At 44.1% G+C, this 12399-nt stretch overlaps 1 protein-coding gene and 1 long non-coding RNA gene across 2 annotated transcripts in view; one reads left to right on the top strand and one right to left on the bottom strand.

The window, feature by feature from the left end:
- Ppa1 (inorganic pyrophosphatase 1) overlaps positions 1-12399 on the top strand; it is a 28003-nt gene that overhangs the window by 2548 nt on the left and 13056 nt on the right. The window contains exons 2-4 of the mRNA XM_031347802.1: positions 719-777; positions 9748-9801; positions 9889-10008. Of these exons, the coding sequence (XP_031203662.1) occupies positions 719-777; positions 9748-9801; positions 9889-10008 (233 nt within the window). The remainder of the gene's footprint in view (positions 1-718; positions 778-9747; positions 9802-9888; positions 10009-12399) is intronic.
- LOC116074910 overlaps positions 3799-12399 on the bottom strand; it is a 14085-nt gene continuing 5484 nt past the window's right edge. The window contains exon 2 of the long non-coding RNA XR_004112340.1: positions 3799-4942. This is a non-coding gene — a long non-coding RNA (uncharacterized LOC116074910). The remainder of the gene's footprint in view (positions 4943-12399) is intronic.

The raw sequence follows: 12399 nt of genomic DNA on the forward strand, positions 1-12399 counted from the left end.
TCGGAAATCCGCCTGCCTCCGCCTCCCAAGTGCTAGGATTAAAGGCGTGCACCACCACCGCCCGGCTTGATCGTCTTTTATATAGCAGGCCCTACAGGGCTGGAGGTGGGAGGAATTCGGCTAAGTCCTTGCACTCACAATAGGAGGTAACACCCAGTGTAAAGCCGAAAGTGCACAGAGGATGAAAACCTGGTCCCAGGGAGGGTCAGGGGCCATGGCTGGGCTAGAACTGCTTCCTATGGAGTAGACCAAGCTGGCTTCAAAGTCACAGAGCACTTCTGCCTTGGCCTCCTGGGGGCTGGTTTTTTGTTTTATTTGTTTGTTTGTTTTTTTGTTTGTTCGGTTGGTTTTTAGTATTTTTGAGGCAGAGTCTCCTGTAGCATCTCCTAGGTTGGCTCCAGCCTGACTGTGCACAGGTATGACCTTGAACTCCCCGTCTTCCCCATTGCTGGGTTTGCAGGCATGCAGTGACCAGGCTCAGCTGGAAAATTGGTTTCCTGTGTTTTGTTCTTTCTCCCTCCAGTGTGAGGAGGAGGGAACCTAGGGCTTTGTACATGCCGGGAGAATTGTTTTACTACTCAGCTATATTTTCAGCCCCTTGGGTTTTGATTTGTTCTTCTTTTATGGTATAGGAATAAAGTCTTCCTGTTAAGAAGCATGTATTTTGTGCATCTGGAAATATAACCACTCACAACAGCTTTTCTTATTTATTTTACAGAGAATGAGAAAGGGCAGTATATTTCTCCATTCCACGATGTTCCAATTTATGCAGACAAGGTAAGAATTCCTGTCATTCGAAAATGGTGCCCCCCTCCCCCTTTTTTGAGACATGGTCTCTTTTTACATTCCTAGCTGTCCTGGAACACACTCTGGTCTTAAACTCAGAGATCTGCCTGCCTCTGCCTTTCAAGTGCTGGAATTAAAGTCACATCACCATGTCCAGCAAACAGTCTCTTTAATTGGATCCCTAGTTGTTCATAGTGAATTTTCTTAATCTCCACGAACTTGAAGTGCCTCCTGTGCTTTTAGCTCATGGCTCATTGAGTAGCTAAGAAGCCAGTATTGAATCAGATCATTGGATTAAAGAAGCCACTATAAATTAGGGGAGGAATAGAGGCAGAAGTGTTTTGTTGTTTTGTTGTTGGGTTTTTTTGTTTTTTGTTTTTTTCGAGACAGGGTTTCTCTGTGTATCCCTGGCTGTCCTGGAACTCACTCTGTAGACCAGGCTGGCCTCGAACTCAGAAATCCTCCTGTCTCTGAGGCAGAAGTTTTTAAGCTGCCTTTCTGTGTGTGTGCAAGTGTGTCACATTGGTTATGTCTGTCTGGAATTGAAGCCTTCCAACTTCATTAATGGTTTAAAATAAACCATGTAGCAGAGAGTTTTGAATGTGGGAATATTTATTAAACATTAAGAGTAAACTCAGTAAGCACAAGAAAACAGTATTTTCATTAGGTTAGTGAATTTGCAAACAGTGCTAAGAAAGTTAAATACACAGCTCTGCAAAGAAATGTCTGTTTTTGTACGCACCAGTGAAGTGTAGAAATTTAACTTAGCACAGATTGGTGTGGGTTCACCACAGATTAGTAAGAATCCTTACTTTCTTAGAAAAATGCTTTATGGGCTAGAGAGATGGCTCAGCAGCAACCACATGGTGGCTCACAACCATCCGTAACGCCCTCTTCTGGAGTGTCTGAAGACAGCTACAGTGTACTTAAATATAATAAATAAATAAATCTTTTTTTTTTTTTTGGGTTTTTTTTTTTTTTTTTTGTATTTTTGTATTTTTGAGACAGTGTTTCTCTGTACTGCCCTGGCTGTCCTGGAACTCACTCTGTAGACCAGGCTGGCCTTGAACTCAGAAATCTGCCTCCCAAGTGCTGGGATTAAAGGCGTGTGCCACCACTGCCCGGCTAAATAAATCTTAAAAAAGAAAAAAAAGCTTTATATAAAAGTATGTGGTTGGTGGGAATTGAACTCAGGACCTCTGGAACAGCAGTCAGTGTTCTTAACCACTGAGCCATCTCTCCAGCCCTTCTTTTAGGAACTTTGAGACACATTAAAGATAAAGCTTTGGAGTTAGAAAAGTTGCATATACTGTCAAGCTGCATTTTATTTCCTTGTTTATTGGAGGCAGTGGTGTGTGTATAGATGTGTGTACAGCATGCGAGAGCTAGTTCTACTGTGTAGGAATTGGGAATCAAACGCAGGTTGGCAGACTTGGAGACTTGGATCCAAGCGTCCTTGCCTGCTGGGTCTTCTCTGGGGCCCTCATTGACCTGTAGCTCAGTGTTGATAACTAGTCCATGTGGATTCTGTAGCACACTCGGAATAATATCGTCAGGTTGAAATCTTCACTTCGTGCTCATAGCATTACTGTTCCTTAGCTAGAAAACACACTTACAGGGAAAGAGCCAAACCAAACCAAAAACCACTTGCCCTGGAAGGAGAGAATCTACCTCTACACGCGCCTATGCATGTGCACACACACACATCACATACGCAGAATAACTTTTTCAGAGTTAAAAATGAGAGAAACAGATAAATACGTCGAGTTGTATTCCTGTTAGAAAGTGTGCTATATAGTTCTCCTGACACCTGAACTCTAGCAAGAAATCCAGTCTGTAGCTAGCTGGATCCCGTCTGACCCAGGCCCCGCTCTGGAATCAGCAAAGCAAACAAAGCCAGTTATGCCCTGCAGTTGCAGGAAGGACCTCTAATTGGATGTGCCTTCCTATGGGAGCCTTGCAGCTGGGTTTACTGGGGTTCTCTGGTTTGTTTCTTTTTTTTTTTTTTGGTTTTTTTTTTTTTTTTTTTTTTTTTTTTTTGGTTTTTTGAGACAGGGTTTCTCTGTATAGCCCTGGCTGTCCTGGAGCTCACTCTGTAGACCAGGCTGGCCTCGAACTCAGAAATCCACCTGCCTCTGCCTCCCAAGTGCTGGGATTAAAGGCGTGCGCCACCACACTTGGCTTCTGGTTTGTTTCTTAAGATGTCCTGACAGTTGATATGGCCTGCTGGGTCCTTCCCTTGTAGAACTGTCTTGTTGGGTTGGCTTGAGTTATCTCGTACAGCTTAATGGGATGCACATCATACTGCAGGGTGCTTCACAATAATACCTCAGGATATTCTGAGTGATGGAAATGCAGGAACCAGGGAGTCTGGGTTCACTGATGGTGTATGTCCATGCCTGTTACACACTGGCATGCTGAGGAGGGAAGTATCTCATACAGAGCTGGTTTCCATGTTCACAAGTGGTTGGACAGCCACAGGTTACCAGAGCTGTGGCTCTTGCACTTAGAGCAGTCTCAAGACCCTCCAGAAGAAGGAATGGCGACACTTTGATGTTCTGCGAAGCATCATTTCCCAGGGTTCTCTGAGACAGTGAAGTCTTATGGACCTGCTGAGTGTGTGATGTAATTGTGTTTGTTTGTTTGCTTGCTTGCTTTTCAAGACAGAGTTTCTCTGTCTGTGGAGCTCTGGCTGTCCTAGAATTCTATCCGTAGACCAGGCTGGCCTCGAACTCATAGAAAACCACCTGTCTCTGCCTCCCTAGTGTTGGGATTAAAGGTGTGCGCCACCATCCTACAGTGTGTTTCGTAAGATTATTTTTCATAAGAGTACAGACTCTTGTGGCAACTGGATTTCACCAGTGTTCAGACTGTTAAGAGCCAGTTTCTGATTACTATCCGAGAAGAGAAGCCGGGAAAAGTTCTTTGGTTTTTAAGGAAGTTATTCCATTGGAATACAAATAAGGTCGTGGATGACAGGTTTTGGATTACAACAAGAAAAGCAAGCTGACCTATGACAGAGGGGTGTAATTTATTTTTTAGCTTAAAAAAATGTAGTGTGTACATGTGCACATGCACAAATGATATCACGTGCAGGTAGCAGTCTGAGGACAACTTGTGGTGTGTGTTCTCTTTGTACGGGTCCCAGGGATCCAACTCGGATTGACCACTTGTACAGCGAGTGCCCGTAGCCAATGAGGCACCTCATTCATTCCCTCTCCCTCACCCCAAATTCCAGTGTAAGGGTACTTGTGTATGTTTTTGTAGGTTGTGAAGGTATGCCGTTAACAAGAGGATACTTTTAAGGACACAGTAACTCGGTTCCTCAACAGAAAAACGTCCGAGGACTTGGAGATTTTAATGTCAGAGCCTTTCAGTCCAGACAATGTTGAGTTTGCTTTTTGCATTCGCTAATCAAGCCAGCCAGATCATCAGGAAATTCTTGTGAATCGGGTATCCTGCTCAGACTCTGTCCAAGTCTGTTGGGTAGCAAAGGGCAAAGCAGGGCTTACTCTTGTTGTTGTTAATTGCAGAAATGTCTTTTGTGTCAACTCTCCTTTGGGCTCCTCCATGAGAATGTCTTCCAAGTCAGCACACAGAGATAACAGAAAACAAACTTAGAACAATGTCAGACTCAGCCTAGAATAAGCAATTGCAGCAGGGGACGATAAAGATCGGCTTGGTTCTGGTTTTGGTTTTGGTTTTGAGTTTTATTTCCTCTTGTTACTGAGACCTGAACCTGGGGTGATGGGCACAACCCCCAGCCCTCTTTTTATGTCCGAGACAGGGTCTTCTTGAGTGGCATGAACTCATTCTGCACACGCACAAGCAGGCTTTGATCTCACCTTTCTGCCGCAGCCTCCAGAGTAGCAAGGATTACAGGCAATTTGCTTAGGCCCGTTCCATGCTGTGAAAGTTGACCTCAGACTACTGATACGCCCAGCTCAGGTCCTTGAGTTTCAATTTACTCTCACTAGGATTATAGGCCTACACCACGACCGGATCTTAAAATGCTTACCTACCATAACTCAATACTATAATTTCCAACCTTGGTGTTTGTTGGGGCCATGTCTTCGGTGCTTGTGTGAATACTAGTACTGACTGTTTTCTGGGCTCCTGGTGGGGCACGTAGAATTCTGAAGGTGTATCTTTTCTTCTGTTGAAAAAAAAAAAAAGAGTCAAGCTTTTAATCAGATAGACTAATGCTTAAATGCTCAGGCATTACAAATCATAGGCAAGTTTGACAACAGAAAACCCAAATCTTGCTAGATTGGTAAAGAAGGAGACAATAAAAGGTATGGTTAGAGTATCTCATGAAATTCAGTCATTCTGTAGCATTTCTGAAGAGGAAATGGGAGCTCGTTCTCAGGTGACATGGCAGATTAAGTCGCTCCTTTTCCTGGGTGTCCATGCCTGTTTCTGACTCCAGAGGTGAGTTTGACTGGCCTAAGTGAAAGCTTTCATTGAAGGACTAAAGGCTCTCCATTCCAGGGTCCCTAAACTGAACACTCAGAGAGTCTCAGATTTCAGGGCATTTTGGATTACTGAATAAATGTGCTCACCCAGCCAGTAAAGCTGTGGGATTATCAGTCTAAGGATCTCTGAAATCTGAAGCATTTATGGGCCTGACCGTTTTTATGATTATTTACGTGAGTATATACTTGTAGGGAATGTCCACACCATGGTGCAGGTGCACAGGTCAGAAGACTGTAGGAATCGGTTTTCTTGTACCATGTGGGTTCCAAGGTTTGAACTCAGGCTGTCTGTCATGCTTGCTGCAAAACATTTCTATCCCGTGAGCCATCCCACCAGTCCCGGTCCAAACATTTTAGATAAGGGCTTATCACTCAACTTGTATTGCTGGATCTTTGATGTATATTTGTTTGTTTGGGTTTTTTTGTTTTCTTTTTGTATGTGTTGTTGTTTTAAACTCTTTGACCCCTGACACTATTTGTTGAGCGCCAGTCTTCCCCTTGGTATATATCGTTATATATCACATTTTCTTTGGTTGAATTAAATTTTTTTTTGAAGAAGATGACCAATCTATTTAGTACTCTGAAAGACCAGCAGCAGGCGTGGCAGCCACAGAACTCACTTGCTGTAATTTACAACTCAAAATGCGGAAGAGGAGAGATGACAGTGTCAACTTTGGCCACTGCCTTTCTCTCAGGTACACTCTCAATTATGGACAGGATAACTCAGAAATTTATTTCTTTTTTTAAATTAAAGAAATGGGTACGAGTGTTTGCCTGCATGTATATCTGTATGTGTGCCAGGTGCCTCCCTGGAGGCCAGACAATCCCCTGGGGCTGGAGTTATAGATGTTTGGGAGCCATCACGTGGTTGCCGGGACTCTAACCCAGGTTCTTGGGAAGAGTGGCCCGTGCTGTCACAGAGCATCTCTCCAGTCTTCTGTTTACTTGTAACTTCTTAGAGCATGACATAACCTCAGAGACTGAAGAGGAAGGTTAAAGTCCCTTGTCACTCAATGAGCAGTGTTGAAGTCCCTTTTTTTCCTTTTTTTTTTTTTTTTTTAAGGTTTTTCGAGACAGGGTTTCTCTGTGTAGCCCTGGCTGTCCTGGAACTCACTCTGTAGATCAGGCTGACCTTGAATTCAGAAATCCACCTGCCTCTGCCTCCCAAGTGCTCGGATTCCACCACTACCCAGCTGTTGAAGTACTTTTTTGAGAGAACCATTATCAGGCTGAGTGCAGTGGCACCGTCCATAGTCCCAGCACTTGGGAGGCTGAGTTTGAGTTTATAGATGGGACTACATAGCAAAACTCCGTCTCAAAACAAGACCAGACTGTTATTGGGCAGGAGTATGTCCTTAGAAATAGATACCCTGCGAGCTCCTCTGATAAAGCTCTCGAACTCAGAAGGTAGGTGGGCAGTGTTTATTTTTGAGGCAGGGTCTCATGTAGACCATGCTGTCCTGAACTTGCTATGTAGCGGAGGATGACCTCAGTCGCCTCTGCTTCCTGGGTGCTGGAGCTCAGGTGTGTACTGCCACGCCTGGTCTGTGAACCACTGAGAGTCCAACTCAGGCCTTCGGGCATGCTGGGTTAGCACATTACCAACTTCTACACATCTGTTATCTTTAATGTTGATGCTGGCTACCGCATGGATGACCCTAAATTCCTGATCCTTTTGATTACATCAAAAGTTTAAGGATTATAGGCATGTCACACATGCCTGGTTTGTCCAGGGCTGGGAATGGAACCCCAGGTTTTTATGCATGTTAAGCCTTCTAGCAGCTCAGCGGCATCCCAGCTTTTAAGAATTCATTTCACTTTTGAGTGTTTGCAGATTTTTTAAATTTATTTTTTGCCTATGGATACACTTGCTGTCTTCAGACACACCAGAAGAGGGCAACGGACCCCATTACAGATGGTTGTGAGTCATCTTGTGGGTGCTGGGAATTGAACTCAGGACCTCTGGAAGAGCAGTCAGTGCTCTTAACCACTGAGCCATCTCTCCAGTCCCATAGAATTCTTTTCTTACCATTTTTCTGAGGATTTTTACTTCCTTCTGATTTTTCACTTTTTGCAATAGTAAGCAGTTTTAGAATCCGTATGTCTGTCATTTAATATCTAAAGTGCTGTTCCCAGCCTCTGGCTAGTGATTCTGCTTTCAATGATCCTTCTTGCTCTGCTGCTCATGAGCTTGCATTGCTTGTTACAGGCTCACACCATTCTACCTGCTGTCATCCCGTGGTTTATCTTATGGTTTTTGTTTTTTGTTTTTTTTTGGTTTTGAATTCAAGACAGGGTTTCTCTGTATAGCCATAGCTGTCCTGTAGACCAGGCTGGCCTCGAACTCAGAAATCTGCCTGCCTCTGCCTCCCAAGTGCTGGGATTAAAGGCGTGCGCCACCACCGCCCGGCCAGTTTTTTTTTTGTTTTTTGTTTTTAATTTATTTATTTGGGCTGGAGAAATGGCTCAGCGGGTAAGAGCGCTGACTGCTCTTCCAAAGGTCCTGAGTTGGGATCCCATGGAGGCTCACAACCACCCGTAATGAGATCGGACGCCCTCTTTGGTACGTCTGAAGACAGCTGCAGTAAATTACGATGGAGGGAGCCAGGCTGGCAGAGGTCCTGAGATAAACAGCAGCCACACATGATGGCTCGCGGCCATCTGTACAGCTACAGTGTACTCATACACATAAAATAAATAAAATCAATCTTTTTAAAAAAAGATTTATTTATTATATGTAAGTACACTGTAGCTGTCTTCAGACACCCCAGAAGAGGGCATCAGATCTCATTACGGATGGTTTTTGAGCTACCATGTGTTTGCTGGGATTTGAACTCAGGACCTTCGGAAGAGCAGTCAGTGCTCTTAACTGCTTTTCTCCAGGGCTCTGCTCTCCCCCCACCCCTTGCTTTTTATGTTTTGAGATAGGGTCTCGAGTGACCCAGACTATCCTTAAGCTTAAGGTCTTTTGAGCCTTCTAGTTCTACCTCCTAAGTGCTGAGATCACAGGTATTTGCAGTGTCCTGACATTAGATGTCATTTCTTGGAGGGGTTGGAGGAGGAAAAGGAAAAGAAAAATTACCAAGTTCCTTCTTTCTCCACCCCCCCATTTAATCGTTTATGTTGCCACAGCGCCACCTAGTGGATCTTTGGGATATTGCTGCTGGAAATTAAAACCCCTGATTTTTAATTAATTAATTAATTAATTAATTAATTTTTAAAGATTTATTTATTTTATGTGTATAAGTACACTGTAGCTGTACAGATGGCCGTGAGCCATATTGTGGTTGCTGGAAATTGAGCTTCAGCCCCACTCACTTTGGCGTCATTCACTGTAGCTGTCTTCAGGTGCACCAGAAGCGGGCGTCCGATCTCATTACGGGTGGTTGTGAGCCACCATGTGGTTGCTGGGATCTGAACTCAGGACCTTCAGAAGAGCAGTCAGTGCTCTTACCCGCTGAGCCATCTTGCCAGCCCTTGTTTTTATTTTTATTTGCTTCTTTCCTTTCTGTTTTGAAACTTTTTGTGTGTGTGCTTCAAGAGAAGCTTCCGACTCATGATTCTCCTGTTCCTGGCTCCCTTGTGCTGGGGTTCTAAATGTGTACCAGACCTAGCTGGAAGATAAGGTTTTTATTAAAGAACAATTGCAGATTGATTTGTGTCCTTGCAAAGGCTGTGAACTGAAACTCTTCGTGTAAAGGCTTATTTCATGATAAAAAAAATCACAGTTTGGACAAATTGATGTTCAGTTTCAGTTCAGAAGCCTTTGCCAAATCTATCTTTGACTTGACGTGTACATTTTAAAGTGTTGGCTCCTAGGGACTTTTGCCTGTGAGTGCGGGAGTCGGTTTAAGACGTGCTTACACTGGAATCCCCACCAGTTAGAATATCAGAGAGTAGTCCTACCACTAATGTCGAGCTCTGGTGCTTTTTGGAAGGACTCTGGAAAACAGCCAAATTTGGAGAATCATGTGGTAATCTGGCTGATTAATGTTGGTATTGAAACTGAAGCAGGTGCTTGGCTGGCTCCGGTGTGTCTTAGAGCACACCTGAAACCTCCTGAGAAGTTTAAAGGACAATGCAGAGAATGGCAGCAGCCTTTGGAGGTGGCTTTCCTGAAGACAGCCATTTCCAGAGAGAAGAATTGACTTATGTCTGTTGAAAAACTATCCTCCTTTCTGGAAAGGTTCTTTTGAGATACTCCCAAATACCTTATTATGGGAAATTTAAAACAGGAAAGTTCAGAGAGTTACATATTGTGAATAACCATGCATCTACCGCCTTGATTCTACCATATTATGTCTGCTTGCTGTCCTTAACACACACACACACACACACACACACACACACCCCTCCCTCTGTGTTTTGTTGAAATTTCTTAACTTCAATTGTCTGGTAGAGTTGGTTAACTTCAGAGGAAGAGAGGAAGACATGCTGCAATTAGGCCAGACGAGTTCTGCTTGTCTCACCTTCTCTGTTGTTCCAGGATGTGTTCCACATGGTGGTTGAGGTTCCGCGCTGGTCCAATGCAAAAATGGAGGTAAGAGAGATCATCAGACCTATGTCATTTGTTTTCTGGGATCCTTACTCTAGTAGTGTTGTGCAACCATCTGGCCTTTCATTTCAGATTGCTACAAAGGACCCTTTAAACCCAATTAAGCAAGATGTGAAAAAGGGAAAGCTCCGCTATGTTGCGAATCTGTTCCCTTATAAAGGGTATATCTGGAACTACGGCGCCATCCCTCAGGTACGTGTCCAAGAGCTCGCTTACTTGCTGAACATTTACTTTTTTTTTTTTTTAAAAGCTTAATAAAAATTAACTCACTTTTGGTCAAATGATTAAATGCAGAAAATGCTGGCTATCATAGAGCAGAAAAGCGTTGGGCAGGATAATTTTATTTTAATGATTTATTTCCAAGGTTACCTAAAAGGCGTACGTCCTATGTTTAAGCTCAGATTTTCTAAAACGTTCCCTTTTCTATGGATTCATGGTAGACTCCCGACATTTTTTCATAGACTTAGTATCGAGGGTAGTGAGAAGAGGGAGCCTTGGTGCTTAAAGCCTTGGTTTCCAGCCAGGCTTGCGGCCACACTCCTGTTAGCCCAGCCTGCAGGGGGAGTGACATAATTTGGAGGAAGCCCTGGTCTACATTCTACATTCTAGGATGGCCACAGCTACATAGCGAAAGCTTGTCTCTGAAAAACACAGCCAGAGCCAGAGAACTGACTGGGCAGTTGTGGTGCCTGCCAGACGCTTGGTGACCTGCATTTGATCCCTGGGTCCCTGGGCAGCTCACTCCAGGTTATCCTCCGACTGTAATGACACGCATGCCCACATACACTAACACATGCAAAAAAAGACAATTTTAAAATGGAACTGAACAACACAAACCTTGATTTCTACCCAGATATCGCGCACACCTCCGAACTCAGTATTCCTGAGGATAAAACAGGGCTGGGAGCTGAAAGTTTAGCTTTAGCAAGACTCTGGTCGCCAAAGAAGCCCACACCAAATGGTGGTGCAGACACATCAGTCTCCCCCTGTTCTCTGAGACATAAATCACACTCAACCTGGACAGTCGGTTGGAAGCAAAGAGCCCTTAATAAATATCTTTCTGCCCATGCACGTTCTTACTGCCCTAAGGCTTGGTCCTTCTGGAGGGCAGAAGCTTTGTGGCAGGATAGCGACGAGCCGAAACCTCGTTTTCCTACCTATCACAAGCAAATAGTAGGATGTTTCTTAATTTTTGGATGGTAAGTCATTAGACTTCAGACAGTAGGGGTGCGGGGTGTGTGTGTGTCCATCCCAGCACTCAGAGACAAAGCAAGGCAGATCTCTTGAGTTCAAAGACTGCCTGGGGCTGCACAGAAAAACCCTACCTCAAAAAAAATAATCAGGGGAAAAAAAAAAAAGACTTGTATCTGTTATTAGGAAAGGACATACATTTGATCCTGTGACATGTCCTGTAACATGTGTCCAATTTAGTTTTTCCTGTGGGTAAAGGTTTGTTCCCTATTCATCATTAGGTGGTATTAAGTGGAGTCATCGTGAAATGCCATGTTATGAAGATGTAGGTCAGACTCAGTCTGGTTTGTTTGGGTAATCACAGAGTCATTTGTCTGCCCCAATGACCGCACTGTATTCCGCACTTGAGTTGATTTGGTATTTGGCTTTGATGTGTGGTCCCTGTGGGGAAACAGTGCCGAGCTCTTCTTCTCGGGGCTCACTCTTGCCTTCCTGGTTTTGGAAGCAGTTCTTGCTTTATCCCCGTTCACTTTGATCTTTTTCCTCTAGCTGAATAGGGAAGTAAATCCAAGCCATAAGTGTGTTCTGGTGAGGAATAAAAGAGCCTAACAACAACTGCAATTTAAACCCCACAGCCGGCAGCACACTCCATCAGTTCTTTGTGAGATGCTCTGCCCAACCTCTGGCCTGCAATTTAGCAAAGAGAGAAAGGCAGTCATTTAAGCTTTTCAGCCTTGGCTCCCAGCCAGCCATGATGCATTCTCCATCCAAGGTTGTCATTTCCATCCCAGGCTCTCTGGGTTGTAGAAATCAGTGATGAAGAGACTCCAGCTGGTAGGAGATAGATACAGAAAGTACCCGGAGCAGCCAATCAACATGTTTTTCCTTTGCCAGTGCTGGAGCTCAGATTTGGGGGGCCTTGCAGATGCTAGGTAGGCAAGTGCTCTCCTACTGAGTGACACGCCCCGGCCTTCCGCCCTTACTGTTTGAGACACCAGGGTCTTTGTGTGTGGCTTACTTAGTAAGACCTCTGAAGCCTGGAACTTGAGATCCTGCTTCAGTTTCCATGTGCTGGGATTGTAGGCATGCACCATCATATGACTTATGTGTTCTAAGCAGGGTCATTTTCTTGTTTTGGTTTGGGTTTTTGAGTCAGGACCTCACCGTGTAGCCTTGGCTAGCCTAGAACTCATTGGGGATCTGCCTGCGTCTGTCTCCTGGGATCAAAGGCATGTATTGACATAGCTAGCTTCATTCTCTGTTCTGAAGCTTACATTTACCTTAGCATTATATACATAATAGAAGCTCCAATTTTAATTAAAAAATTTCTGTACAGTGAAAAGTTTCTAAATGGAAATTGTGAAGTTGTTTGTTTGTTTCTTTTCTTTTTTT

This window comes from Mastomys coucha, unplaced genomic scaffold (assembly GCF_008632895.1).
Source record: "Mastomys coucha isolate ucsf_1 unplaced genomic scaffold, UCSF_Mcou_1 pScaffold3, whole genome shotgun sequence".
In the NCBI taxonomy this organism is placed as follows: domain Eukaryota; kingdom Metazoa; phylum Chordata; class Mammalia; order Rodentia; family Muridae; genus Mastomys; species Mastomys coucha.